This window comes from Anabrus simplex, chromosome 5 (genome assembly GCF_040414725.1).
Source record: "Anabrus simplex isolate iqAnaSimp1 chromosome 5, ASM4041472v1, whole genome shotgun sequence".
Classification (NCBI taxonomy): Eukaryota; Metazoa; Arthropoda; class Insecta; order Orthoptera; family Tettigoniidae; genus Anabrus; species Anabrus simplex.
The window spans coordinates 357,959,186-357,986,253 of NC_090269.1; the positions used below are offsets into that span (position 1 = coordinate 357,959,186).

General features: G+C 39.2%; 1 protein-coding gene across 4 annotated transcripts in view; it reads right to left on the bottom strand.

The window, feature by feature from the left end:
• Positions 1-239: 239 nt before the first annotated feature.
• Positions 240-27,068, bottom strand: part of LOC136874910 (uncharacterized) — a 55,772-nt gene continuing 28,943 nt past the window's right edge. For all 4 annotated transcript variants that reach the window (XM_067148617.2, XM_067148614.2, XM_067148615.2 and 1 more), the window contains exons 4-5: positions 20,158-20,383; positions 240-598 (exon numbers count right to left, since the gene is read on the bottom strand). In XM_067148617.2, coding sequence (XP_067004718.2) covers positions 422-598; positions 20,158-20,383 — 403 coding nt within the window. In that variant the 3' untranslated portion in view covers positions 240-421. The remainder of the gene's footprint in view (positions 599-20,157; positions 20,384-27,068) is intronic.

Here is a 27,068-nt window from a genome sequence, read left to right on the forward strand (position 1 = left end):
CACCTGAGACAAGGAGTAACCAACTACACGAACAAAGTTGTAGCACACAAATTAATGAAAATTGCAAACCTCCCACCATCATGACCAATGGACTTTTATCAAACTGCCTGGGCTTTAGAACACAGCATACAATCTTAACTAGTATAAACATTATACATATTTAAAACTCTCCTTTCATACTCAATACACATAAATTTGGTGCTTAATCCACACAAATAAAAGTAAAACTATTTTGAAAATTTATAAACATATCTTTTAATAAAGTCATTTTTTAAAGATGTTTCTACAAACATAACACTAGTTGACATCAATAAAATACACAATAATATAAAGAGACACAGCAACTCAGTTCTTTCCACAGTAAAGTTGAACATGCCACACATCATCAGTCTTAAGTCCAGAAAACATACGTAATGATAAATCACAGGATGTCTTTTTCTGGGAAGTGAAATGTAGGAAAGTCTTTAACTTTGCTCCGTACAATGCAAGTGACAATTATCATTGATATCACAGCAACAGTAAGATATTTCTTGTTCCATTTAGACTGCTGTTTTGGGCCAATAAAATCTGCAGGAAATCTCTCTTCAAACCTTGCTTTCTGTAAATAGGGAAAGATTATTATTACACAGAGAATGATACAAATACTGTAATTATGTATCAGACTGACACATGGAGGAAACTCTGGTCTCACACAGGAGAGTATGCCACACCTGCAAAGAACAGAGAACAGTATTTATTCTCTGTGATTAATTCAAATTAGTGAGGAAAGACAGAACAAGATTAATCTGGGGTATGAATAAAGTAAAGCAACCATATCTGTGTGGAATGAGTGAGAAGAAATTTGGGGCAATAGCTCTTGTATACAACTGCTACCACCAACTGTTGAAACAAAGGTTTGAAGCACACATTTAATTTCCCCTTTACTAGTCAAGGGCACATCACACCAGCTGAGCTATGCTAATAGGTGAAGCAAGACAGTATCACAGACAAAAAGTATCCTTTAATGCATATTCTACACTAGCTTGGAAACTTTGCATAATAAGGGTTGCAAAATTGGATATAAAGAATAGAGAACATTAAAAGTTAAATAACATAAAATTAATGCTCTGTACTATCAGATATGTGACATTAAGGGGTCTTAGGATAGGAAGAGTGAAGAAATATCAGGACAATAATTACTCTGAAATTTTTATCTGATATGACATAGGATTTTTTATTTTTTATATATGCTAACGGGAAGGAATGAAAAATACCTCTTGTGAAATAAGTAGATTTAAGAGAACCAGAAGGTCCCATATCACTGTCCACATAAAGATTTATAGCAAGAATTTCTAATTTAACTGTTTTGATTTGGACCTGCAACTTGTGAGTTTTTTGTACTAGGTACATGAATGTATGTTACATGTTATAATTACATGTTATAAACCTCATTTTTGGTCCGTATTGAAAATTTTACAGTTCAACAATAATAAAGGTGTTTTAATTTGTTCCACCTATTCAATACTTATATTTTCACTTATAGTGGTTACATAAACAGATTCTTAGTTACATGGGACATGTTTTGCCCTCAATTAAGGGCATCTTCAGCCTAAACACAATCATCAACAATACAACTAAATTAAAAGTGGAAGTTAAAAGTTTAGTCAGTTATTAAAATTCGGAACATAAAAATGTGAAAAGTGATACAATATATAAAGATGTTAATGGAAAACTGTCTTATGATTAAACTATAATCTTGTCGGAGACTAAACCTTCTTCTTTTCAGATTGAGAAACTTATTTAATCTACATTTTGCCTGGTTGGCTGTCACATTACATGTTATAAATCTCATTTTAGGTCCATATTGAAAATTTTACAGTTCAACAATAATAAAGGTGTTTTAATTTGTTCCACCTATTCAATACTTATATTTTCACTTATAGTGGTTACATAAACAGATTCTTAGTTACATGAGGTTTATAACATGTAATGTGACAGCCAACCAGGCAAAATGTAGATTAAATAAGTTTCTCAATCTGAAAAGAAGAAGTTTTAGTCTCCGACAAGATTATAGTTTAATCATAAGACAGTTTTCCATTAACATCTTTATATATTGTATCACTTTTCACATTTTTATGTTCCGAATTTTAATAACTGACTAAACTTTTAACTTCCACTTTTAATTTAGTTGTACTGTTGATGATTGTGTTTAGGCTGAAGATGCCCTTAACTGAGGGCGAAACATGTCCCATGTAACTAAGAATCTGTTTATGTAACCACTATAAGTGAAAATATAAGTATTGAATAGGTGGAACAAATTAAAACACCTTTATTATTGTTGAACTGACATGAATGTATGTTTATATCTTCTGATAAGTGTTGAATATGCATTAAAGGATACATTTTGTCTGTGATACTGTCTTGCTTCACCATTATTACAGGCCTGTGCTGGCTGTGGGGGAAGGCATTTATCATTTTTCTTGTGGCATTTCATTGCAGGTAACAAAACATAAGCCAGGATTCGAATCCTTGCCCCATGCAGTTGACCTGAAAGTACCTTGATCTTTGGCATCGAACACTAGATGAAGATTGTTCACTTCAGCCCATTCTGCAAGCATACTTCCATTTTCAACATTGTCAGAGTATTTCCAAAATTCATGGCGACTATTGAGATCCCCTATATAAATTGCAGGATATTCTGCAGTTTGTAAGATAAAATCGGGCCAGGGTGTCTTATAAACATTTGTGATAGTGATATCATGCACTTGTATGACAACCGTATGTATATCTTCCTTCACATTAACAGAAATTAGTCAAGCCTCGTTTAAGTTGCTCCAAACGTACATAACAATACCATATACCTCATGATAAGTTGTACCAAGAGCAGTATATCCAGGAATTCGACCTCTGCTTCGGAATGCTTCTTCGCTGGAAACATGAGCTTCCTGAATGGCAACGATGTTGATGTTATTGTCCAGCAGGAATTTCAACAGATAGTCGCACTTTGCCTTGCTAATGCTTTTGACATTCAGTTGTACGAGTCTGACAGATGGACCAATGAGTTTCAAGAAGAACAGTTTCTATTATTTCGTCCATATGTCATTGCCAGGAGATCCTGTGGATAGTCTGGCTACCTGTTTTCGCTGTTGCTCAGTTAGCACCACCCAGAAGGCACGTGTAAGGCAATTAGAGGTTAAACCTACGGACGTGAGCAACTCCACCTCAACCCAGTGTGAGTAAAACAGAAGTGTCTTGCTACCATTTAAATAATCGTTTGGCGAGCGTGAAACTGAATGTTGGTTTCAGAGGGAGAATTCTTTATCATAACTGGAATCCAAAATACCTTGGTGTCATCTTGGACCATACACTATCCTTCAAACAACACTTCCTGAACTTAGCACAAAAGTTGAAGTCTCGAAACAACATCCTCCATAAACTGTGTGGAACTACCTGGGGATATTCAGCCTTGGGTTTAGTGTATTCACGTGCTGAGTACTGTGCACCTGTTTGGTTGAACAGTCATCATATAAGGCTTGATGACTCCCAGCTTAATACCACAATGCGCAAGATATCTGGTGCAATCACATCTACTCCAGTTCATTTTGAAAATCTTCTCAACAAAAAAGATCTTCCTGGTGGTGTCGCGAACAACCGAGCTCATGGGGAGGAAGAAAATTATGTTGGTGAAATTACGCTTAAGGAAGTGGGAAAGATGGTAAATAAACTCCATTGTCATACAGCAGCAGGAATAGATGAAATTAGACCTGAAATGGTGAAGTATAGTGGGAAGGCAGAGATGAAATGGCTTCATAGAGTAATAACATTAGCATGGAGTGTTGGTATGGTACTTTCAGATTGGACAAAAGCAGTAATTGCACCTATCTATAAGCAAGGGAACAGGAAGGAATGCAACAACTATCGAAGTATCTTATGGATTAGTATACCAGGCAAAGTATTCACGGGCATCCTGAAAGGAGGATGCGATCAGTGGTAGAGAGAAAGTTGGATGAACCAGTGTGGTTTCAGACCACAGAGGGGCTGTCAGGATCAGATTTTCAGTATGCACCAGGTCACTGAAAAATGCTATGAGTGGAATAGACAATAATGTTTGTGTTTCGTAGATCTAGAGAAAGCATATGACAGGGTGCCGAGGGAAAAGATGTTCTCCATACTGGGGGACTGGGATTAAGGGTGGATTATTAAAATCAATCAAAGGCATTTATCTTGACAATTGGGCTGCAGTGAGAATTGATGGTAGAATGAGTTCTTGGTTTACGGTACTTACAGGGGTTAGAAAGGGCTGTAATCTTTCACCTTTGTTGTTTGTAGTTTACATGGATCATCTGCTGAAGGGTATAAAGTGACAGCGAGGGATTCAGTTTGGTGGAAATGTAGTAAGCAGGTTGGCCTATACTGACGACTTGGTCTTAATTGCAGATTGTGCCGAAAACCTGCAGTCGAATATCTTGGAACTTGAAAATAGGTGCAATGCGCATGGTATGAAAATCAGCCTTTCCAAGACTAAATTGATGTCAGTAGGTAAGAAAGCCAAGAGAAATGAATGTCAGATTGGTGATACAAAGCTGGAAGAGGTAGATAATTTCAAGTATTTAGGATGTGTGTTCTCACAGGATGGTAATATAGTAAGTGAGATTGAATCAAGGGGCAGTAAAGCTAATGCAGTGAGCTCGCAGTTGCAATCAACAGTATTCTTTAAGAAAGAAGTCAGTTCCTGGACGAAACTATCTTTACAGTGGTCTGTTTTCAGACCAACTTTGCTTTACGGGAGTGAAAGCTGAGTGGACGCAGGATATCTTATTCATAAATTAAAAGTAACAGACATGAAAGTAGCAAGTATGATTGCTGGTACAAACAAGTGGGAGCATTGGCAGGAGGATACTCGGAATGAGGAGATAAAGGCTAAGTTAGGAATGAACTCTATGGATGACACATAAACCAGCTTTGGTGGTGGGGTTATGTGAGGCGAATAGGTTACCTAGGAGAATAATGGACTCTGTTATGGAGGGTAAGAGAAGTAGAGGGAGACCAAGACTACAATGGTTAGACTCAGTTTCTTACAATTTAAATATAAGAGGTATAGAACTAAATCAGGCCACAGCACTAGTTGCAAATAGAGGATTGTGGCGACGTTTAGTAAATTCACACAGGCTTGCAGACTGAATGCTGAAAGGCATAATGGTATATAATGATATATGTATATTTGTATGTATTATATTTACTCTGAGTGAAGTGACTGTTTACTGTTTAAAAAAAAAAAAAATCCACCATCCAAGATGACATGCTCGATTTTTGTGAATAATATTACAGGCTATACTTGCATAAAATACTCTCCCTGCATACCACCTCTTTCTCTACTATCAAAAGACCCTTTCCAATTGACTCCCAAGACATCAAAATGAGAGTTGGTGGACAAGAAGTACATTAAATTACTAAGTTGTATGCAAATTCTCAGCAGCTAATGGTATATTGTTTCAGAGAGGGGAGGAAAAAAAAAAAGTCTTGACTTGGAAGAGTCAAATATACAAATATTCAACTTAATCTCATCTATGCAGAGTTTTGTATAAGAACAATAATAAATTCTTAAGACATAAGCACTTCTTACTGTCAAAATTGAGTGGGTGTTTTCATTATAATGGCAGGGTCCCTTGCCTGCAGCCAGTCACAACTGAATTGCATAGTTGTCATTATAAAGGCAGAACCCCTTGCCTACCACCATTCTAATTATGTTGCTTAAGGTTACTGTTGAAGTCACAATTAAGTTGGGGAGTTTTAATTATAAAAGCTTGCCTATTGCCAGTTGTAATTGATTTGGGGAGTATTATATTTTGTTCCACACGAGTAACGACCGTTTACAACTAGCTATGAACAAATCCTTTTTTTTTTTTACAGATAGGCAAATCTATGCTAGTCTCAGTCACTGAATCATAAACCGATAGAGGTCATAGAGGGCACTCAATCCCTAACATCCTCCCCACCCTGGTCTATCTTCAGGGGGATGACCAGCTGCACTGGACAAGTTATCACAGTCCCCCCTGAGTCCTTAAGAATTACGGTTTTGATCGCTGCGCCTCTCCCAGCTCGGATCTCTGCTATACAGGCCTTCTTCCACATGTGTCGGAGTTGGCTGTCTTCTTGAAGGGGTGCTATGTCTCCATCTCTCAGCTGTGGTCCGTTACCTCGAGAACGTCGGACATCGTGAAAGCTCCTCAGCTCCATGAGGTATTCCTTAGTCCAGCGCTTCCAGAAGTTGTAGGAGATCGTTTGTCGTACTGCTCATTCCTTTGTCAGGTTCGTCCTAAATGCTGGTTCTGGTCCAGTTGGTATGGCGGTTGATCTTTGTCTGGTCAAGAAGTGAGCGGGAGTCAGAGCTGCTGCTTCATCTTCATTCTGAGAGATGGGTCATGCGTTGATGGCGGCCTCAATATTTATTAGGATGGCATTAAACCTATCCTCAGTTGTCAACACCTTCCTCTGGCATAGTTTTGTAGTGCCAACCATCCTCTCCCATCATTCTCCCCACCAAACCGCCTGAGGAGGAATGGACAGCCATTTTGATAGAATGATGTGCTAGGTAATAGTGGACGGAAGTTGCGTTGAGGTATTGCCAGAGTGAAGACAATTCTGTGTTTATAGCGTGGAAAGTCTTAGCAATGTCAGTGTAGATTATATGCGGCAACCCTTGTCTTCCTGCAAACTTTTGTAATGCGAGGATAAATGTTTCAGTGGTCATATCAGAGCTTAATTCCAGGTGTATGGCCCTTGGCCCTTGTTGTGCTGCACATGTGAATAGAGCAATATAGCATTTCTTTGACTCATTCTCCACCTTGATATATAAAGGGCCTGCAAAGTCAATGCCAGTCACTTTGAATGGTAGTAAGGGCATTACACGGTCAGGTGGCAAGGGTGCTCCAGTAGCTTTGCCAAATTTGTTGTGCACCATTTTACAAGGCAGACAAGTGTGCAGAACTTTCTTTATGGCTTGCCTGGCTTGAAGAATTGAATATTCTGATCGTAGCTCCGTCAGCATTATCCGGACATCTAAACGGAGAAGCCTGATGATGTGTGTCTGCCTTATCGGAAGTCTGGTGAAAGTGTGGGATTCATCGAAAAGTATTGGATGCCTTTCTGTATGCGTCAGGTCTGCATATTAAAGTCTACCACCAAGTCGAATGATGTCGTCTTGGATGTATGAATTGAATCTTGCAATCTTGGACCTAATACGTTGAAAGTCTGTTTCGATTACAATGTGGCCATGAAAATTCAATATTCATTGGAATGTTTCCCTTCAAGGCTCTGATTTCTATACCGAAATATTCTTCTCGAATCTGACGTATCCAGTCAAGTTGAGCATTATTTATTTCTATTTCTGTGAGATACTTGGGGTATCATACTCCTTCCTCCATTACTCTGATAAAACATAGAACCCAACAAGTAACATATATCAGTTTCCGGTATGAACTGAATTGTGATGTGTCTAGCAGTGATTCAGAGAAGTGATAAGTAGAATTTTCTTAGTTGGTTTCTTCACATCTGGTAGGGATGTTCCATCTGACGGGTTTTCCAAGGCCATTATGTGTGTTCAACAAGCCAAGAAGGACTATGCCACCAAGTATCATTTGAGCGTAAATCATTTGTTGAGAGTTCCCGCGAGAGGTAGTCTGCCGGATTAGTGTCACTGGGGCAATGTCGCCATTGACTATGGGCTGTGTAGCTTAAGATTTCATTAACCCTGTTAGCAACAAAGGGTTTCATCCATTTGGGTCACTGCAATCCAACCAAGTGTTTTTTTACTGTCGCTCCATAGCGTGGCCTTGTTTGTGCTGAGATCGGTCTCTGTAGAGAAGTAGTAGAGGAGGTGTGTACTTGTTACAGCAGCAAGCAATTCTAATCTGGGAATTATTACTTTCCTCACAGGTGCTAGTCGTGCCTTGCTGCAAACAACGCAAACTGTACTCATCATGGGTAGTCCTCCTCCTGTAATGCCTGGACTTTCTGCAGATGGTATGGACGGAGCTTCTGTTCATGGACAACATGCAACACGGTACTTTTACCTGTGTGCAGCGCCCGTGCCAATGGCCAAGTGCTCTTCAAACACTGTCAGACATCCTCCTCAACTGTAGTGTTCGAGCCGAGTGTGGACAACCCGCATCATGTTTTGGCACCTAAACGAGGACAAACAGTAGAAAGGGGATTGTGCTTGTAACTTGTGAATACGTACTAAGTGCTACTACTTTACTGTACAATGGACACACCTCAGGCAGAAAGTACCTACGTGGAATTGTCCAGCTTCTCTTAGTCGTTTCTCGATTGCCGCGACCATGGAATGATGTGGGGTATGTTTGGAAAATGTTCCGCATACAATCTTGCAGAAGCTCTACCATAGCAATCCACTTTGCCGTATGCAAGCACCATGTCGGTCATTTCCGCAGCTGTATACCGGTACATGTTGCACTGCTGTTAACGTTACTGCACTGGCAGACTACAGTAATGCAGTAGGATGTGCATCAAGGACTGTGTGGAGGAATGTAGCGCAAGCGCAGGAATGTTATTAGGCTGAGGTCGTCCATTCACAGTCCACAGATGGCTAAATGGGTACATACTTTGCGTATTAAGACACCAAATTGGAACCAATTGTCACAACCGTTCTCAGACTTCGAAGCTCTCCAGCGTCCAAACGGTGCATTTCCAGACAGGAACTCCCTTCTTGAAAAATGATCAGTCCGCCATCCTGCACAACATACTAAGCCCTGTCTGTGTTTTTTGGGGACAACCTGTATAATATGAATTTCATGCAATAATAAACATAACTGTCTATTGCTCTCGTAGAATTTTTCAGTTAGCTGGTGCATACTGAAAATCTGATCCTGACAGCTCCTCTGTGGCATGAAACAATGGTTTTCATCCAACTTCCTCTCAATCACTGATTGCACCCTATCTTCCAAAGTCCCAGTGAACACCTTGCCTGGTATACTGATCAATGAGATACCTCGATAGATGTTGCAATCCTTCCTGTTCCCTTGTTTATAGATAGGTACAAGTACTGCTTTTGTCCTATCAGAAGGTACATTACTAACACTCCATGCCAATCTTATTACTCTATGAAAGCCATTTCATCCCTGCCTTCCCACTATATTTCACCATTTCAGGTCTAATTCATCCATTCCTGCTGCTTTATGACAATGAAATTTATTTACCATCCTTTCCACTTCCTCAAGTGTCATTTCACCAACGTCAATGTCCTCCTCCCCATGAGCTCTGTTGTTCGCAACATCACTAGGAAGATTTTCTTTTGAGAAGATTCTCAAAATATTACTTCTACCTGTCCAGTGATTTCCTGGGATCTATTATGAATTCACCTGATTTACCCAAAACACCATTCATTTTCTTTTTCCCTCCTTTTCTAAGATTCTTTACTATAATCCAAAATAAGTTTTCCTGTTGCTTGACATAGCCTTTCCAGGTTATCACCAAAATCTTCCCATGACTGCTTCTTGGATTCAATAACTATTCCTTTCATTCCCTTACTTTCATCTACATAGAAGTCTTTGCTCGCATTAGTCCGTGAGAGGATGGTTGCCTAGTTGTACTTCCTCTTAAAACAATAATCACCACCACCACCACCTCAGTCCGTGATTGGAGCCATTTCGGATATGCCTTTCTTATAAGTTTATAAGCTGCTCTTACTTCATCACACCACCAAGATGTTTTTTTCCCATCTTTACATACAGTTGTTCCTAGGCATTCCCTTGCCGTTTCTATTACAGCATCTGTGTATGCCACCCATTCTATTTCTATATCCTGAACCTGCTTACCGTCCACTGTTTGGAACTTTTCACTAATCGTATCCATGTACTGAAACCAAATGGTTCATATCATTGGCATATAATATTTATAAAGGTATAAAGTTAATAGAATATGAAGTAGAGTTACGTGAGTAGACAGATATATGTTGTAATCCCGCTTGCTCAAGTTATTAGTCCGATAGTACACGTGTCAGGGTCATTGGATATTGCACAAGAGAGAAGCAATGGAGTCTTCCACTCTAGAGAGAGAAGTGTGCGACAGAGCTACCAAAAAATTAAGTTGGCAGGACTTCTGAACAGCAAATCACAGTATAGCGCACAAGAAGCTGAGCAAGACAGAAGTATGGACACCAACATGAAAGCGCTACGATACTAGTATAAATTCACAAGGAGATATTGTAAAAGACGATTTAGACTTCTATATAGTTGGAAAAATTGAGATGGAATATCCTGGTAAATTATTGTGATGTAAAAATGTAGCTATTAAAGGCAGGATGTTGTGCAACTGATCAGGGGATTTCCCAAATGCTATGCCACGAGGCAAGCATAAGGAGGACGCCACGCAGTCATTGAGACACTCGCTCTGCTATTTGATTCAGAACGGTTCGGATGTGCATGTATGGTCGCAGTTGCAGAACATGGATATGAGCATTTCTCAACCTAATACAACACTAACTTGCTAACGCATAACTGAATCCACGGGATTTATTATCGTCAGGGAGTTTGGATTATAAATTGCTAAAATTGTGAGACATCATGTATCACGTGTATATAAACCTGTTTCTTGAGCAGTAATAACTGTGTGAAGTCGCGGGATGCTTTGTAGTGCCACGTGTCAGGAAATCGTGAAGCTTGCAGAGATGCAGTAGCTATTAAACTGTTAAGGGAATTGTGCGCGAGTGCCAAGATTGTAAATGTGTACAATTTATGTATATTCTTTGTGTATTTTTAGTGTTAAACGTGTGCGGATAACGTGTGCGAAGCCGTACGTAAAATATGTCAAGACAATGGACTTCAAGAAAAGCATTTATGTACACAGCAATGCTACCGTTATGATCTGTGTACACCACCCATTCTATTTCTATATCCCGAACCTGCTCACTGTCCACTGTTTGGAAATTTTCACTAAACATATCCATGTACTTTTGTGTAATTTCCTCGTCCTGGAGATTTTCTATTCTTATTCGTCTGCAGACAGATTTCACTTTCTCTATCCCAGGCCTACCGATTAGAGTGTGGTCCATATCATCGAAATATCCCCGAGAAACCCACACATTCCTAACAGATAACCTGAATTCAAAGTCAGTTAATATGGATCAGGTGCTCCTACCCTCCCATCTGTAGCAGTGAATAGCCTTATGCTTGAAGAATGTACAGTATTTGCAACTGCTAATCCCATACTAGCACAGAAGTCCAGCAAACCCCTTCCCATTCCTATTAGCTTCTATATCCCGAACCTGCTTACTGTCCACTGTTTGGAACTTTTCACTAATCATATCCATGTACTTTCGTGTAATTTTCTCGTCCTGGGGATTTTCTACCCTTATTCGTCTGCAGACAGATTTCACTTTTCACATTTACCATTTACCCTTTCATATCCTTCAGTTTTATTTCCAACCCTCTCAGCAAAATCACCCATTAGGACTATCCTATTCTTGCTGTTGATCTTGACTAAAATATTACTCTCAATGCTTCATAACACTTGTCAACTTCATCCTCATCTGTACCCTCACATAGTGAATACACCGAGACAATTCTCATTCTAATTCCTCTAACTGCCAAATCTACCCACATCATTCACTCATTTACGTGCCTAACAGAAATGTGTAATAGTATTTCTGATGAACAGTCCTACCCCACGCTCCACCCTTATCTTTTAATAATAATAATGTTATTTGTTTTACGTCCCACTAACTACTTTTTGAGGTCTTCGGAGACGCCGAGGTGCCGGAATTTGGTCCCGCAGGAGTTCTTTTACGTGCCAGTAAATCTACCGACACAGGGCTGTCGTATTTGAGCACCTTCAAATACCACCGGACTGAACCAGGATCGAACCTGCCAAGTTGGGGTTAGAAGGCCAGCGCCTTAACCGTCTGAGCCATTCAGCCCGGCCCCTTCTCTTTTAACACCCGTGAAGTACATTTTATAATCTCCTTATCACTTCCTCATCTCCCCTTACTTGAATAGCACTAACTCCTAACACATCCAGACACATCATCTTTCCTGACTCAGCCAGTTCTACTTTCTTTCTTCGAAAGCCCCATTAACTCAAATGGGACTCTGTTATTCCCATAGGTCCGAGGCTTGCTTAAAACGTTCTGTGTGCTCTGAAAATTCTGTGAAGCAGGATGTTACTCTCACTTACACATAGTCCCAGTGAGGATCTCTCCTCTAACGGGTTAGGGACCGTCGGTGGATTGTACAGTCCTAGCTGCCCGAGCACAAGGAGGGCCATGACTCAGAATATGTCCGAGACGTCCACTCCCATTCCATAGCAACAGGTATCCCGACTCTCAGGATCACTTACTAGGCCACTCAGCCATTGCCTATAGTTCAGGAACAAGGACGTAACTACAGTAACATTTTCATACAACTTTTTAAAGCAAATACAATATACAGAAGAACCTTGATAATTCGAAATCAGTTGATTCAAAATCGCACCTAATTCGAAGAAGCTCTAGTTCCTGGAAATATGAAGTACAGTTTTGCACGTTATTTAAATTGTTTAATTTGAAATGGGGATAATTCTTAATTCGAAGAACAATGTCTGCCTCATTACTGAAATTCAGACTTTTAATTCAAAACTGCCTTTACAATTTAAAAATTAAATAGAATTTTACAGAGTAATTTAAATTCAAAATGTATCCACGTCATGATAGAACTCATCTTCTGGAATGTACAGGTGTAGCTTTTCTCATTCATTCACTTCGGTGTCTCTGCACTGTGCTTCATATTTGCTAAATTTGAGTTAAATCATAATTCTTCTGTATTCAGCATTTTAAGGAATGCCACGAGATCACGTAGCAAGTAGTATGTGGAGAAGCAAAATCTGTGAATACTGGTGATGCCAACAGTTGGCGAAAAAGCGTAGCTCATATCAGCAATTCGTACGCACCAAACAATACTGTCGATGCCGATGAAACTGCATTGTTTTTTTTTAATGCGGAGACAAAACAAACTTTTGGTTTTAAAGGAGAGAAGAGCCAGCTGGGAAATCGTACAAGGGTGGGGGTCCATTGTACAGTGTTGCAATGCACATGGAAGCGACAGACTTTCTCCCCTCATCATAGGAAAGTTCGATAAGCCATGATGTTTTACAGGCTTCTAATACTTTCCATGCAAGTACAAGGCATCTAAAAAACGCAAACAGTACAGTAATCCAACAAATAAAGCATTTGCACAGGGGAGTTAGCATAATTTGTCCTCTTCTTTGAATGTGTGGGTTTTTTTTCTTTCGTTACATGAGGTTATGTTTGCCAGTGATTTATCCAAGTGCATTATTTGAATAATATAAATGCACCTTGTTGGATACATTTCAGAAATAATTTTTTCCATGGCATTTGAAAGGCTTAAACTGTGAATGCAGGTGATTGCATGCATTAATGGGCCTTAGAATACGTTGTGATGCAGCAAGGGTTGGCATTTCTGAATTATGATGTAGACGGAAGCGAGAGACTTTCTTTCCTCATCATAGGAAAGTTCGATAAGCCACGATGTTGTAAGGGCATCGGGTACATTAATTCAATGAATAAAGAACTTACACAGGGGAGCCAGCGTAGATTTATCCTCGTCTTTGAATCATATTTTCTTTTTTTTCCTTTTCGTTGCGTGATGTTATGTTTGTCAGCGAGTTATCCAAGTGCATTATTTGGATAATGTAAATACACCTTGTTGGATACATTATGGAAATAGCTTTTTTCCATGGCATTTGAAAAGTTTAAACAGTGAATCAAAGTTGATTGCATGCAGTAACAGGTCTTGGAATATTGTTGGACGCGGCAAGGATTGGCATTTCTGAATTACGAGTTGACGGTTAATTCAAAATCATGTAATTCGAAGTCCGATTTTTGCATCCCAACAACTTTGAATTAACAAGGTTTTACTGTAAGTAATTACAATTAAATTTCAATGTGATTTCTTTTCCCCTTTCAGGAAAGTCTGTGGCTTTCTCTTGAAAGTCCATCTTCTCCAGTACTTGTATAAGAAAACAAGCAACATTAAGAAAGGATAGCGGTGAAAGCATCAAAGGCAAGCAACATTAAGTTTATTAATCACCATTCCTGTACCCGAGAGCTGCTCCCATACACATATTTTTATAACTATCCCTTCGAAATGACATGACTGCACTTAGGTTCCTCACTAATTTGATCAATAAAAGATAAATTGCACATATCAATAAGGTATCATAGGATAAGTAAAGTGAAAACAAAACCTTTATTATATAATGTTTAACAATGGTCTACAGTATATATTAAAATTAGCCAATAAGCAATTAAAATTAATTTAGAATTCTAAATGACTCAAAGTAACATACCATATACAGTATTACCCCGCATTCACATTCCCAGCTTTTACGTTTTCCCATCTTTTAGAACACTTTTAGTTGGTCCCCTGAGATTTTATATGCTCACAATGTATCAAAATACTCAAATTTACGTTTATGACATTTTATGCTTCCCGCCATTTATGCCACGACAGGCCGTTTGAGAGGAAAAAATTCGAGGTAAAATGGTGTCGTAACTAACCTAAAACGCTTTTGAGTAACCATGGCATAACGACCAAATCACAACTGGTCTGTAATAACTCTTAGAAATCTCAGTATTGAACTTCCGCATTCTCTGATATCAGGTGTTTTCCACAATGTCCTAAACCTTATTTTCAAATTCGACAACGAGTTGAATAAAAAATCTCACATACACACAAACTTTCCACCATAATTCTATGACTTTTGAATGCAAGTAAACAAACACCCAACAGAAATCAAAAACATGTCCTATAATACCGCATATACAGTATCTGAGTAATGGCAAAATGCAGAGCACAACAAAACCGTAAAGAAGAAGAAATCAGCTGTTTGCTTTATTGCCAAGTACAGTATAAGCCACAAGAAGGAGACGTTATCAAGTGATTCAGTGTTTGTCTTGCCCGAGTTCGTTATTTCATGGTTAGGAAAGAAAACTTTAACTACGGATGAGAAAGTTCAAATATTAGAAGAGGTTGATTCCTACCGTGGAACACGTGTTTCATTAGCACGCAAATTGCAGCTTCCTGTATCCACGCTGATTACAACTGTGAAAAACAGAGGAAGCATTACATCAAGTGCTTCAGAATGTGGACCAAACTCCAAGAAAAGAAAGTATGCATCATACTGCAAATACAAGAAAATGGAAAAAATTGTAAAAAGTTGGTTTGAAACTTCAAGAGCTGCAGGCATTCCAATTGATCGTTTGCTCTTAAGGGAAAAGGCATTTAAAGTGGCAAACATTCTTGACATTGAAAATTTCAGCGCGTTCAATGGCTGGATTGACCCCGATTTAGGAAAAGGTATAACCTAACCTATAAAACTGTTTCTGGGGAATCTAATGCAGTTACTGATGAAACTGTGGAAGGATGGATCGATAGAAGATTGGAGGAGCTAACCAAGGATTACGAACCCAGGAACATTTTTAACCTAGATGAAATTGGACTGTTTTTTCAGTGTGTTGTCCTGCAAGACTTTGGAATTAAAAGGAAATAAATGCCATGGTGGAAAACACAGCAAGATGAGGCTCACAGTGATGTTGGGAGCCAATGCTGATGGATCTGAAAAACTCCAACCGTATGCGATAGGAAAACCTAAAAAGCCTCGTTGCTTCAAGAATGTGCGAACATTACCTACTGCCTATGATGCCAACCATAAAGCTTGTATGACCTCAGATCTTTTCCAACAGCAGTTAATTGCTCTGTATTCAAACATGGGTGCGCAAAATAGGAAGATCCTTCTTTTCATCGACCGTTGTCCTGCACATCCCGTGGATGTTAATTTGAGGAATGTGCAGTTAGAATTTCTGCCTGCTAATTGTACAAGCAAGCTATAATCTATGGATTTAGTGGTTATTCACTCCTTTAAGTCACTTTATAGGAAGAAACTGGTGCAGCAAATTTTATTTCTTATGAATGCTGGACCCATCATTTAAAGTTTCAATCCTGGATGTGCTTCACTTCATTGCAAAGTCTTGGAAAGCCGTGAAGCAGACTACCATCTTAAATTGTTTCTTGAAAGCAGGGTTTTTCAAGAATCATCCCGAATCTCAGCTGCAAGAAGAAGGCCTGCTACCAGATGTATAGAGAACGTTGCAGTCAGACTGCACTACTGAAGATTTTCTTCGGGTAGATAATTCTGTGATCACTGCAGAGGAAGGAAGTGGGGAAGGAGTTGGTTGCTGAGCAAACAGCAGCCTAGTATCCCACCAGTGACAGTGATGAAGCAGAGGAAGACAGTGAAGTGATGCCTACCAGTGCTGATGCAAGTGCAGCAGTGGATATTTTACGCAGGTATCTGTCATCTGTAGAGGGGGTAAAAATAATTTTCATAACCTTTATGAGCTTGAAAAAAAAAAATAGAGGTCATAAGAAATAAGTGTAAACAGAGATCGATTCTGGACTATTTTGGTAGGAAGGTGTAGTTTCCCATCTGGAATCATTTGTGTTAATGTTGTAAATACAGGTACAATAGAAGCAATTAAAATGTTTCATTCAGAGAAAATATTGCATCTTAGATAATTCTATAGCCATTCTAAGAAAGTAACTACTGTATATTAAAAGAATATATTACACAAATTTTTAACCACCTACCAGTAACCTTCTCCTGGGAAAGGATGAGCAGAATTAAAGGCAGTGCAATCAACAGTTAATACAGTACAGAAATTAACTTACATGGACCTTTATTTGAGGCAAGTACAGTAAATCGATTGAGACTGAAATACTATATAAATTAATAATATGCATTTGTGTAACATTTACCTCCTTTTACAGAGCATATTTATATATACCTGTACAAGTTGTTTCCCACAATTTACATATTCCCCCCTTTTACACCAGTATTCCTTGGTACCTTTGAAAGTGTAAAAGAGGGGTAATACTGTAATCCCGAATACCACCCACACTTTTTTCCCCAAAATATTGGTTCTAAATCTTGGGTGCGGATTGTATTCAAGCCGTTCATTCTCATAAATATTTATGTTTACATGGAGTACTGAAATAGATTTGACTACAGTTACCGTACTCAATATACCACATGTAAACAGGCATTCAGGTCTTAATGTGTGTTAGTTGCGTTCTAGAAAACAAGATAGATTTTTCTCAGTACGGTTACAGTGGAATGTAAACGCGAAATGTAAGGTAATGAAATATAGTAAATCAAAGAATATGGGTAAATATGTGGTAAATATGAAAGCCACTGCTGCAGGTGTTCGATCGTCATTCGTTTCACAAATGTTGCTGGCATGCTGGGTGCACGAATAGCTGATCTCGTGGGATATCATACTGTGCGAGAGTCGAGACTGTTGGTTACGGAATTCTGCCTCACTCATATTCAAGTTCCATATCTGTCCCGTGAAAGTGCTGTCTCGATAGTAAGCGACGGATTCAAAATGGCATCTGCGTGAGAAACTTGTTGTAAGCGAAGCTGAAATACACGGAAATTGCACCGTTGGCAGAAAGTACAATATTGATGAATCGTGTATTCGTGATTGGCAGAAGAGGGAAAACTTCTAAAAAGTAACTGCGATCGCAGAGCGTTCCGCGGGCGGAGTGCAGTTTTTCGGAAATTGAAGAACGACTCCACAAATTTCTGATAGAAAAACGTGAGTTAGGATATGGTGTTCCTAGTGAAATGTGTCAATGAAAGCACTAGAGATCTCAAATTAACTCAAAACACAGGGTTTTACTGCAAGTCGCGGATAGATCCGAATATTTTATTGGAGAAAGGGATTGTGCATTTGGAGACATACGTCTATTTCACGTCTCCCCGGGACGTATGAAGAAAAATTAACAGCCTTTCAGTGTCACATTATTCATGTGAGGAAGCAAAATTCTTATTTGCTGTCGCAGATTGGGAATGCTGACCAGACACCTGTCAATTTTGAAATGCCGTTGGAAAATACAGTGGATATGAAGGGTTATAAAAGTGTAAACATCAGAACAGATGGGAATGAAAAGCAGCGATGCACAGTAACGTTGTGCATATTAGCGGATGGAGCCAAACTCCCTCCGTATGTGGTTCTGAAAAGGAAAACACTTCTGAAAGGAAACTTGCCATCCGGTGTTATTGTTAGAACACATAAGTCCGGCTGGATGGACAGTGCGTTACTTGAGGACTGGGTGAAGTGCATTTGGCAACGTCGCCCGGGAGCTTTGTTACAAAAACAAAACATGCTTGTGCTGGACAGTTACCGAGGACATACAACTGACGCCGTAAAAGATATGATGAGGAAAGGAAAAACTGATCTTGAGATAATTCCCGGAGGACTCTCTTCTATTCTACAGCTGTTGGATGTGTGCGTGAACCGCCCTTTCAAAACTGCAATGAAACAGCTGTACACCGCCGTCTTACTAATAAACTGTGTATAACTTTTATGATACAGATGTTATACACCGTTTATGTCAAATTCGTTACTAATAAAGTGTGTATAAGCCTCCTGCGTATACATCTGTTATAGTTATTTACTGAATTGCTTACACAGACCAGCACCCTTGTATAGGCGTTGTAAAGCAGCGAGTAACAGAAAAAGAAACGAGTGAGCAGTTTATTTTCGTGGTATTTACTATCTGCAGTAATATAATCGTGGTGAAATATTCGACTTATCCATTTAACAATAGACACGCATTGAAAGAATGGACGATAACGTTGATGATCTTCACAATATTTAAAACATAGAAGACATACACCATTCAGAGGTTTGCAAAGTAAAACACTTTAAAGAGACGGAATGATAATGAATAACTATAAAAGAAAATAATGATGGTTGTGCGTATTTTTGTGCAATATGATGTTACTTCTTAATAGACTTTTGAAATTGCGAGTTTATTATACATTATCTGTCTCTACAAAGATCTTTCTCAAATTTGAGTATAAAAAGGGACATATTCCTTGACATAAAAAATTGTATAACTTGAAAATCATACGTAATATGATTTCCATATTTTGTACTTGAATACGCAGATACATGATGTATAAATGCCTAATAGAAACTTTTTTGATCCAACCTTTCTTTTAGCTACAAAACAGTTTTTCCTTTCTCCTGAAAAGTAAGGATTTTGGAATGTGTACCCTTTTCAACTCACCGATTCAATTACAATTGGTTACGTTTTCTGTAGTATCCCAGTTAGGAGCTCTTGATCTTTCCTTAAGCTTTTCCATTTCTTTTGTGGCGTTCATTACACAAGCAAGATGAAGAAATATTGATATCAATATAAGCCAATTTCCAGCTGTCTCACTTTGTGTTGCCACTGCCTTTTCGATATGCCGTGCTACCGCGCGACTTTCTGGAAAGTTTTGCTCATAGATAACCAGCGGAAGCGATCATAAAGGCGGTGAACGTGCGAAATACGTTAGTGAACTGGAGGAAGAGATTCCTATGACTTGGAAAGAGTGTATACCGTACGTGCTGTATAGTAATACAATGCGTATACCACGTTTATTAGTAAGAAAAATATAAAATACTTATACAGGGATTATTCACTGTAGCCTATAACTCTACAAGCGTTAAACAACTGTATAAGGACTTTTTATTAGTAAGATGGCGAATGGATGTCCGATGGTGATCACGTGAACACCAGCCGGACGAGTGAAGAGGCCTGAAGTGGGACTAATATGCAGCTGGATCAAGACTGCATGGGCGTGCATTCCCAACGATCTAGTGTCCAAAAGCTTTAAGGAATTTCAAATTCAGTGGACGGTAGTGAGGACGACTATTTGTGGAAAGATGCCAGCGATGAAAGTTCCTATAGTGAAACTTCAGATGACTGTGAACTGTGAATGATCTGAATATTGGATCAATTTTATTTACGATTTTTGTGATGATTTTATTAATTGTAAGCTGTTTAAATTTATATTTGTGGTATATCTGAAAAAATTAAATAGATATGCAAGTTTTTTTCCCCCCATATTTTGCCGTCTCAAATTTAGGGTGCAGGTCTTATTCGGTGGCAGGTGGTATTTGGGATTATACAGTATAAATAAAGTACAATTAGAATTTTAAATTTGAGTAGTATTTTTAATTACTTCACTCACTGATACAAACACAAAATGAATTTCTTACTTTGATGTTTAAGTCATGTCATGTAATATATGGATATACAACTATACACTCACCTCTCTCACTTCATCAGCCAAAGCTTTCATTTGAATTTTCAAACTCTCTATCATCCCTTGAGCTTGAACAATATTAGTTTCAAGAGCATCAAGGAAAGCACTCTTCTCCTTCGGAGTAAGTCTTTGTACAACATCTTCAAACCTTGATCTCAAATATGCAAGAGTAGCACATTCAATGTAGAAATGCTGAGTGAGACGGGACATTATGTCAAGTCCATCTGTAGCTCTACAAATACATTTTAAAAAATAAATTAAAATCTTATGAAACAGGAAGAAATTTAAATTCTTGTCTCAATATTAGCACTAAGACTGACTGCAAAGACTCATCATGGTTTTTTTTTATGGCAACACAGACCTTTTCTTTTACTTCCACTCTTCTAGAATTTATTCAAAAACACACATTTTTAGTAATAACTAATCATGCAGTCCTGCACATCTGTATAAATAATAGAGCAAATGGCTTTCAGCATTCTTCCACCACAAAAAAAGACTTCATTTCTTGAAAGACATGACTTTAACAAACAAGATGTGACTTTCTGGAATCAACTTTTTTTTTTTGCCTAACAAATGCTATCATGCTTAAATCAGTATTAAAGGCCTTATAACAATAAATAAACTACTACAACTTCTGCTTTTCCCACATTTGTGGGGTCATGGGTGCGAACTGTGTTGTATATATATGTATGTGTATAAGTATGTGTATTTGGCCATATTTTACGGCAGGATGCCGTTCCTGACAGCAACCCTATATGAAACGATGTAATTGCTATTTCTGTGTTTCTATGATAGTAGTGTACTGTGTTGTCTGAATATGAAGAGGAAAATGTTGGGACAAACACAAACACCCAGTCCCCGAGCCACAAGAATTAATCAGATGCGATTAAAATCCTCGAAACGGCCGGGAATTTAACCCGGGACCCTCTGAACCGAAGGCCTCAATGCTAACCATTCAGCCAATGAGTCGGGCTCATAACAATAAATAAATTACGGAACATTATTAAAAACTATAGACAAAGATCTTGAAGTACCAGAGAGAGCGGGAGAGAGTAAATTGAGGAGGCACACTTCTAAAACATGCATTATCTACTTTAAAGGAGAACACAACACAAAACCACATATTTTGTTATTCATTGCTAAATATGTAATATGGGAAGTTAATAACAATCCCATTAATCTGGTGCCTCTACATCCAAATATTTTCAAGTTATGTGGGGAAGTAGTAACTGCTTGTAATGTCACTGCGATGTCGAGTCCACCTGGCAGCCTTGACGCTGTTCAAAACTGCTGCAACTGGTGCCGAAGCATGTCATTGCTCCTACAGCAACCAAACATTCCTAAGTCGCTCTGGGAGTTGGCATTCCCCATCTGTGTAGTCGAGCCACTTAATGTGTCATTTGGTTTCAATTTTAGATTTTAAACTGAGACATACCATATTGGTTTTTTTTAATTACTGGTGGTATGTGAACGTATGTTTTCCAATTGGATCGTGGCTGAAGATGACCCAATGTATGTGGGGTCGAAACTAGTACCAGTTATATAGGACACTACATTAAGCTAATGGTACTGAATCGGTGGACCCTTTTATACCCTTTGATAGTGACCAATTGTCAATATGGACCATAATGAAATTCATAACTTATGGGGATACATACATACATACATACATACATTATCATTATAGATTGTTATGCCTCTCAGCGTTCAGTCTGCAAGCCTCTGAGAATTTACTAAACGTCGCCACAATCCTCGATTTGCAATTAGTGTTGCGGCCTCATTTAGTTCCATACCTCTTATCTTTAAATCGTCAGAAACCGAGTCTAACCATAGTCGTCTTGGTCTACCTCTACTTCTCTTACACTCCATAACAGAGTCCATTATTCTCCTAGGTAACCTATCCTCCTCCATTCGCCTCACATGACCCCATCACCGAAGCCAGTTTATGCGTACAGCTTCATCCATCAAGTTCATTCCTAAATTAGCCTTTATCTCCTCATTCTGAGTACCCTCCTGCCATTGTTCCCACCTGTTTGTACCACCAATCATTCTTGCTACTTTCATGTCTGTTACTTCTAACTTATGAATAAGATATCCTGAGTCCACCCAGCTTTCGCTCCCGTAAAGCAAAGTTGATCTGAAAACAGACCGATGTAAAGATAGTTTCGTCTGGGAGCTGACTTCCTTCTTACAGAATACTGCTGATTGCAACTGCGAGCTTACTGCATTAGCTTTACTACACCTTGATTCAATCTCACTTACTATATTACCATCCTGGGAGAACACACAACCTAAATACTTGAAATTATCGACCTGTTCTAGCTTTGTATCACCAATCTGACATTCAATTCTGTTGAATTTCTTACCTACTGAAATCAATTTAGTCTTCGAGAGGCTAATTTTCATACCATACTCTTTGCACCTATATTCAAGTTCCAAGATATTAGACTGCAGGCTTTCGGCACAGTCTGCCATTAAGACCAAGTCGTCAGCATAGGCCAAACTGCTTACTACATTTCCACCTAACTGAATCCCTCCCTGCCATTTTATACCTTTCAGCAGATGATCCATGTAAACTACGAACAGCAAAGGTGAAAGATAACAGCCTTGTCTAACTCCTGTAAGTACCCTGAACCAAGAACTCGTTCTACCATCAATTCTCACTGAAGCCCAATTGTCAACGTAAATGCCTTTGATTGATTTTAATAATCTACCTTTAATTCCATAGGCCCCCAGTATGGCGAACAACTTTTCCCTCGGTACCCTGTCATATGCTTTCTCTAGATCTACGAAACATAAACACAACTGCCTATTCCTCCCGTATCATTTTTCAATTACCTGGCGCATACTGAAAATCTGATCCTGGCAGCCTCTCTGTGGTCTGAAACCACACTGGTTTTCATCCAACTTCCTCTCAACAACTGATCGCACCCTACCTTCCAAGATGCCAGTGAATACTTTGCCTGGTATACTAATCAATGAGATACCTCGATAGTTGTTGCAATCCTTCCTGTTCCCTTGCTTATAGATAGGTGCAATTACTGCTTTTGTCCAACTGAAGGTACCTTACCAACACTCCACGCTAATTTTACTACTCTATGAAGCCATTTCATCCCTGTCTTCCCACTATACTTCACCATTTCAGGTCTAATTTCATCTATTCCTGCTGCCTTATGACAATGGAGTTTATTTACTATCCTTTCCACTTCCTCAAGCATAATTTCACCAACATCATTTTCCTCCTCCCCCCGAGCTTGGCTGTTTGCAACACCACCATGATGATTTCCTTTTACATTCAGAAGATGTTCAAAATATTCCCTACACCTCTCCAGTGATTCCCTGGGATCTATTATGAGTTCACCTGAATTACTCAAAACACTGTTCATTTCCTTCTTCCCTCCCTTCCTAAGATTATTTATTACTGTCTAGAAAGGTTTCCCTGCTGCTTGACCTAGCCTTTCCAGGTTATTACCAAAATCTTCCCATGACTTTATTTATTTATTTATTTATTTATTTATTTATTTATTTATTTATTCACGAAGCACAAGATACATCTACACTGAGCAAATTTCACTTGCACTGTCAACAGACTATTTAACAAACGTAAAATTTCATAATAAAACATAAGAAACATAACAAATTATAACAAGATCAGGTACAAAGGCTACTAATAACAACTCTTCAAATCGAAAACCGTGAGAATGTCCATGTTCATAGCCAAGTCGTCGTGGGTCAAGATGGCGGTATAATCCCTTCGCATCAACTTATCTTTAAGATATTATTTACACACCTCTCGAATACACTTTTATTTGATGCTAGATCAAGCTCTTGTCTCTTATTAATAGTGTTGGGAGGCGGATTAGGAAAGATCGTTGAAGTATTGAGTGCTGAGTGTGGGGAATGTGGAGAAGGTCTTTGGTTCTGGTGGAGCGGGAAGGAACACAGAGAGAGAAGAGTGAGACAAGATGTTCCGAGCGGTAATGTCCATTTAAGATCCTGTGAAGGAATCTCAGGTCAGCTACCTGTCGCCTGATATGCAGCGGTGACATATTAATTGCCATTAATACCTGCTGCGTAGACAGATTTCTGAGCTTGGGGTTTCTGTTCCTTACAACTGCAGCAAAGAAGGACACTGCTCTGTCTAACTGCTTAGTATTGGAGGGGGAGGCTGTTGTCCAAATCGGAGAGCAGTAGTTTAAGAGAGGTTGAATGATCATGAGGAAGAAGTGACGAAGAGCAATGGGGTCAGAAATTTTTGTGAAGCGATAGAGAATGCCTAGTAATTTCATAGCCTTGGTTGTATATGTTTCTATATGGGTCTTAAATTGTAATTTTGTATCGAATATTACACCTAGGTCACGCTGTTGCGTAACTACGGTGATGGGCTTGTCGAGTAGGTAATATGATGTCAGTAGAGGAGATTTACGTAGTGTTATGGTCATGTGGCTGCATTTTTGTGGATTGGGGATAAGTTTCCAAGTACGGCACCAGTTCGAGAGGGCGTTAAGTGAGGACTGTAGCAGAGCTGCATCTGCTGGATTCCTGATCTCCCTAAATATCTTGCAGTCGTCAGCAAAGAGTAGGGTATTCGCTGTTTCGTTGAGTTCGGACGGCAGATCGTCCATAAACAAAGAAAACAGCAAGGGGCCAAGAATACTGCCTTGTGGAACACCGGAGGTGACTGGTAACCATGAGGATGAAGTGCCTGATATTACCACTCTCTGCCAACGGTTATGTAGGAAGCCAGCAAGAAGGGTCAGAAGACTGCCATGTATATTAAATCGTTCGGAGATTTTATGGAGCAACAGAGTATGGTCTACAGAATCGAAAGCCTTCGAAATGTCTACGTAGCAGATATCCAGCTGTGATTTAGCTGCAATGGCGAGTGAAGCAAAGCTATGCAGAGTGGCCAGGTTTGTTAGACAAGAGCCACCTGGTAGAAAACCATGCTGCTTGGTTGAGATATACGGCAAAGTGAATGCGAGAAGACGCTGGTGTATAATTTTTTCAAAGATAAAGGTTAGTGTGGGGAGAATAGAAATTGGTCGGTAAGATGAAACATTAAATTTGTTGCCTGATTTGAGAAGTGGGACAATATTTGCCTGTTTCCAGGTAATAGGAAAATAGGCCGCGGCGAAACATCTGTTAAATAATTTAGAGAGAGGGACGCAAAGAGTGTTGGCAGTATTTTTTAGGAAAAGAGGACCTATAGTGTCGGCACTGGTAGCTGGTGTATAATTTTTTCAAAGATAAAGGATAGTGTGGGGAGAATAGAAATTGGTCGGTAAGATGAAACATTAAATTTGTTGCCTGATTTGAGAAGTGGGACAATATTTGCCTGTTTCCAGGTAATAGGAAAATAGGCCGCGGCGAAACATCTGTTAAATAATTTAGAGAGAGGGACGCAAAGAGTGTTGGCAGTATTTTTTAGGAAAAGAGGACCTATAGTGTCGGCACCGGTAGCTTTGTTGGTACGAAGAGTTTGAAGAAGGTTATGAACTTCACTTGGTGTGGTAGTTATGCTTGATAGGGTTCTGTTTGAAGCTTTTTGGATTCAACAACTATTTGTTTCGCTCTGTTTCTTTCATCTACGTACCAATCCCTGTCTGCCTCGGCCCTTGTTTGGAGCTATTTCTGATAAGCTTTCTTTTTACGTTTACAGGCTGCTCTCACTTCATCATTCCACCAAGATGTTCGCCTTTTCCCATCTTTACACACAGTTGTTCCTAGGCATTCCCTTGTTGTTTCTACTACAGCATTCCTGTATGCCACCCATTCACTTTCTATATCCTGAACCTGCTTACTGTCTACTGTTCGAAACTTCTCACTTATCATATCCATGTACTTCTGTCTAATTTCCTCGTCCTGGAGATTTACTACCCTTATTCGTTTGCAGACAGATTTCACTTTCTCTACCCTAGGCCTAGAGATACTTAGTTCACTACAGATCAGATAGTGGTCTGTATCATCGAAAAATCCGCGAAAAACTTGTACATTCCTAACAGATTTCCTGAATTCAAAGTCTGTTAAGATATAGTCTATTATGGATCTGGTACCCCTAGCCTCCCATGTGTAGCGGTGAATAGCCTTATGCTTGAAGAATGTATTCGTAATAGCTAAACCCATACTAGCACAGAAGTCCAGCAAACGCTTCCCATTCCCATTAGCTTCCATATCTTCCCCACATTTACCAATCACCCTTTCGTATCCTTCAGTTCTATTCCTGACTCTCGCATTGAAATCGCCCATTAGCACTATTCTATCCTAGCTGTTGACCCTGACCACGATGTCACTCAATGCTTCATAAAACTTGTCAACTTCATCCTCATCTGCACCCTCAAATGGTGAATACACGGACACAATTCTTGTCCTAATTCCTCCCACTGACAAATCTACCCACATCATTCGCTCATTTACGTGCCTAACAGAAACTATGTTGCGTGCATTGGTATTCCTGATAAAGAGCTTTACCCCAGACTCTGCCCTTCCCTTTCTAACGCCCGTCAAGTACACTTTATAATCTCCTATCTCTTCCTCATTATCTCCCCTTACCCGAATATCACTTACTCCTAGCACATCCAGATGCATCCTCTTTGCTGACTCAGCCAGTTCTACCTTCTTTCTTCCATAAGCCCGATTAATATTGATAGCTTCCTATCGAATTCCATTTTGTTGGCCAAGTTGTTTCCAAGGAGTCCCTCGCCTGTCAAATGGGAGTGGGACTCCATTACTCCCATAGGTCCGAGGCTTGTTTAAAGTGTTCTGAGCTCGGTAAATTCATGAAGCAGGATGCTGCCCTACTTGCACATAGTCCAAGTGAGGATCTCTCCTCTAACGGGTTATGGACCGTTGGTGAATTGTATAGTCCTAGCCGCCTGAGCACAAGGAGGGCCATGACTCAGAATATGTCCGAGATG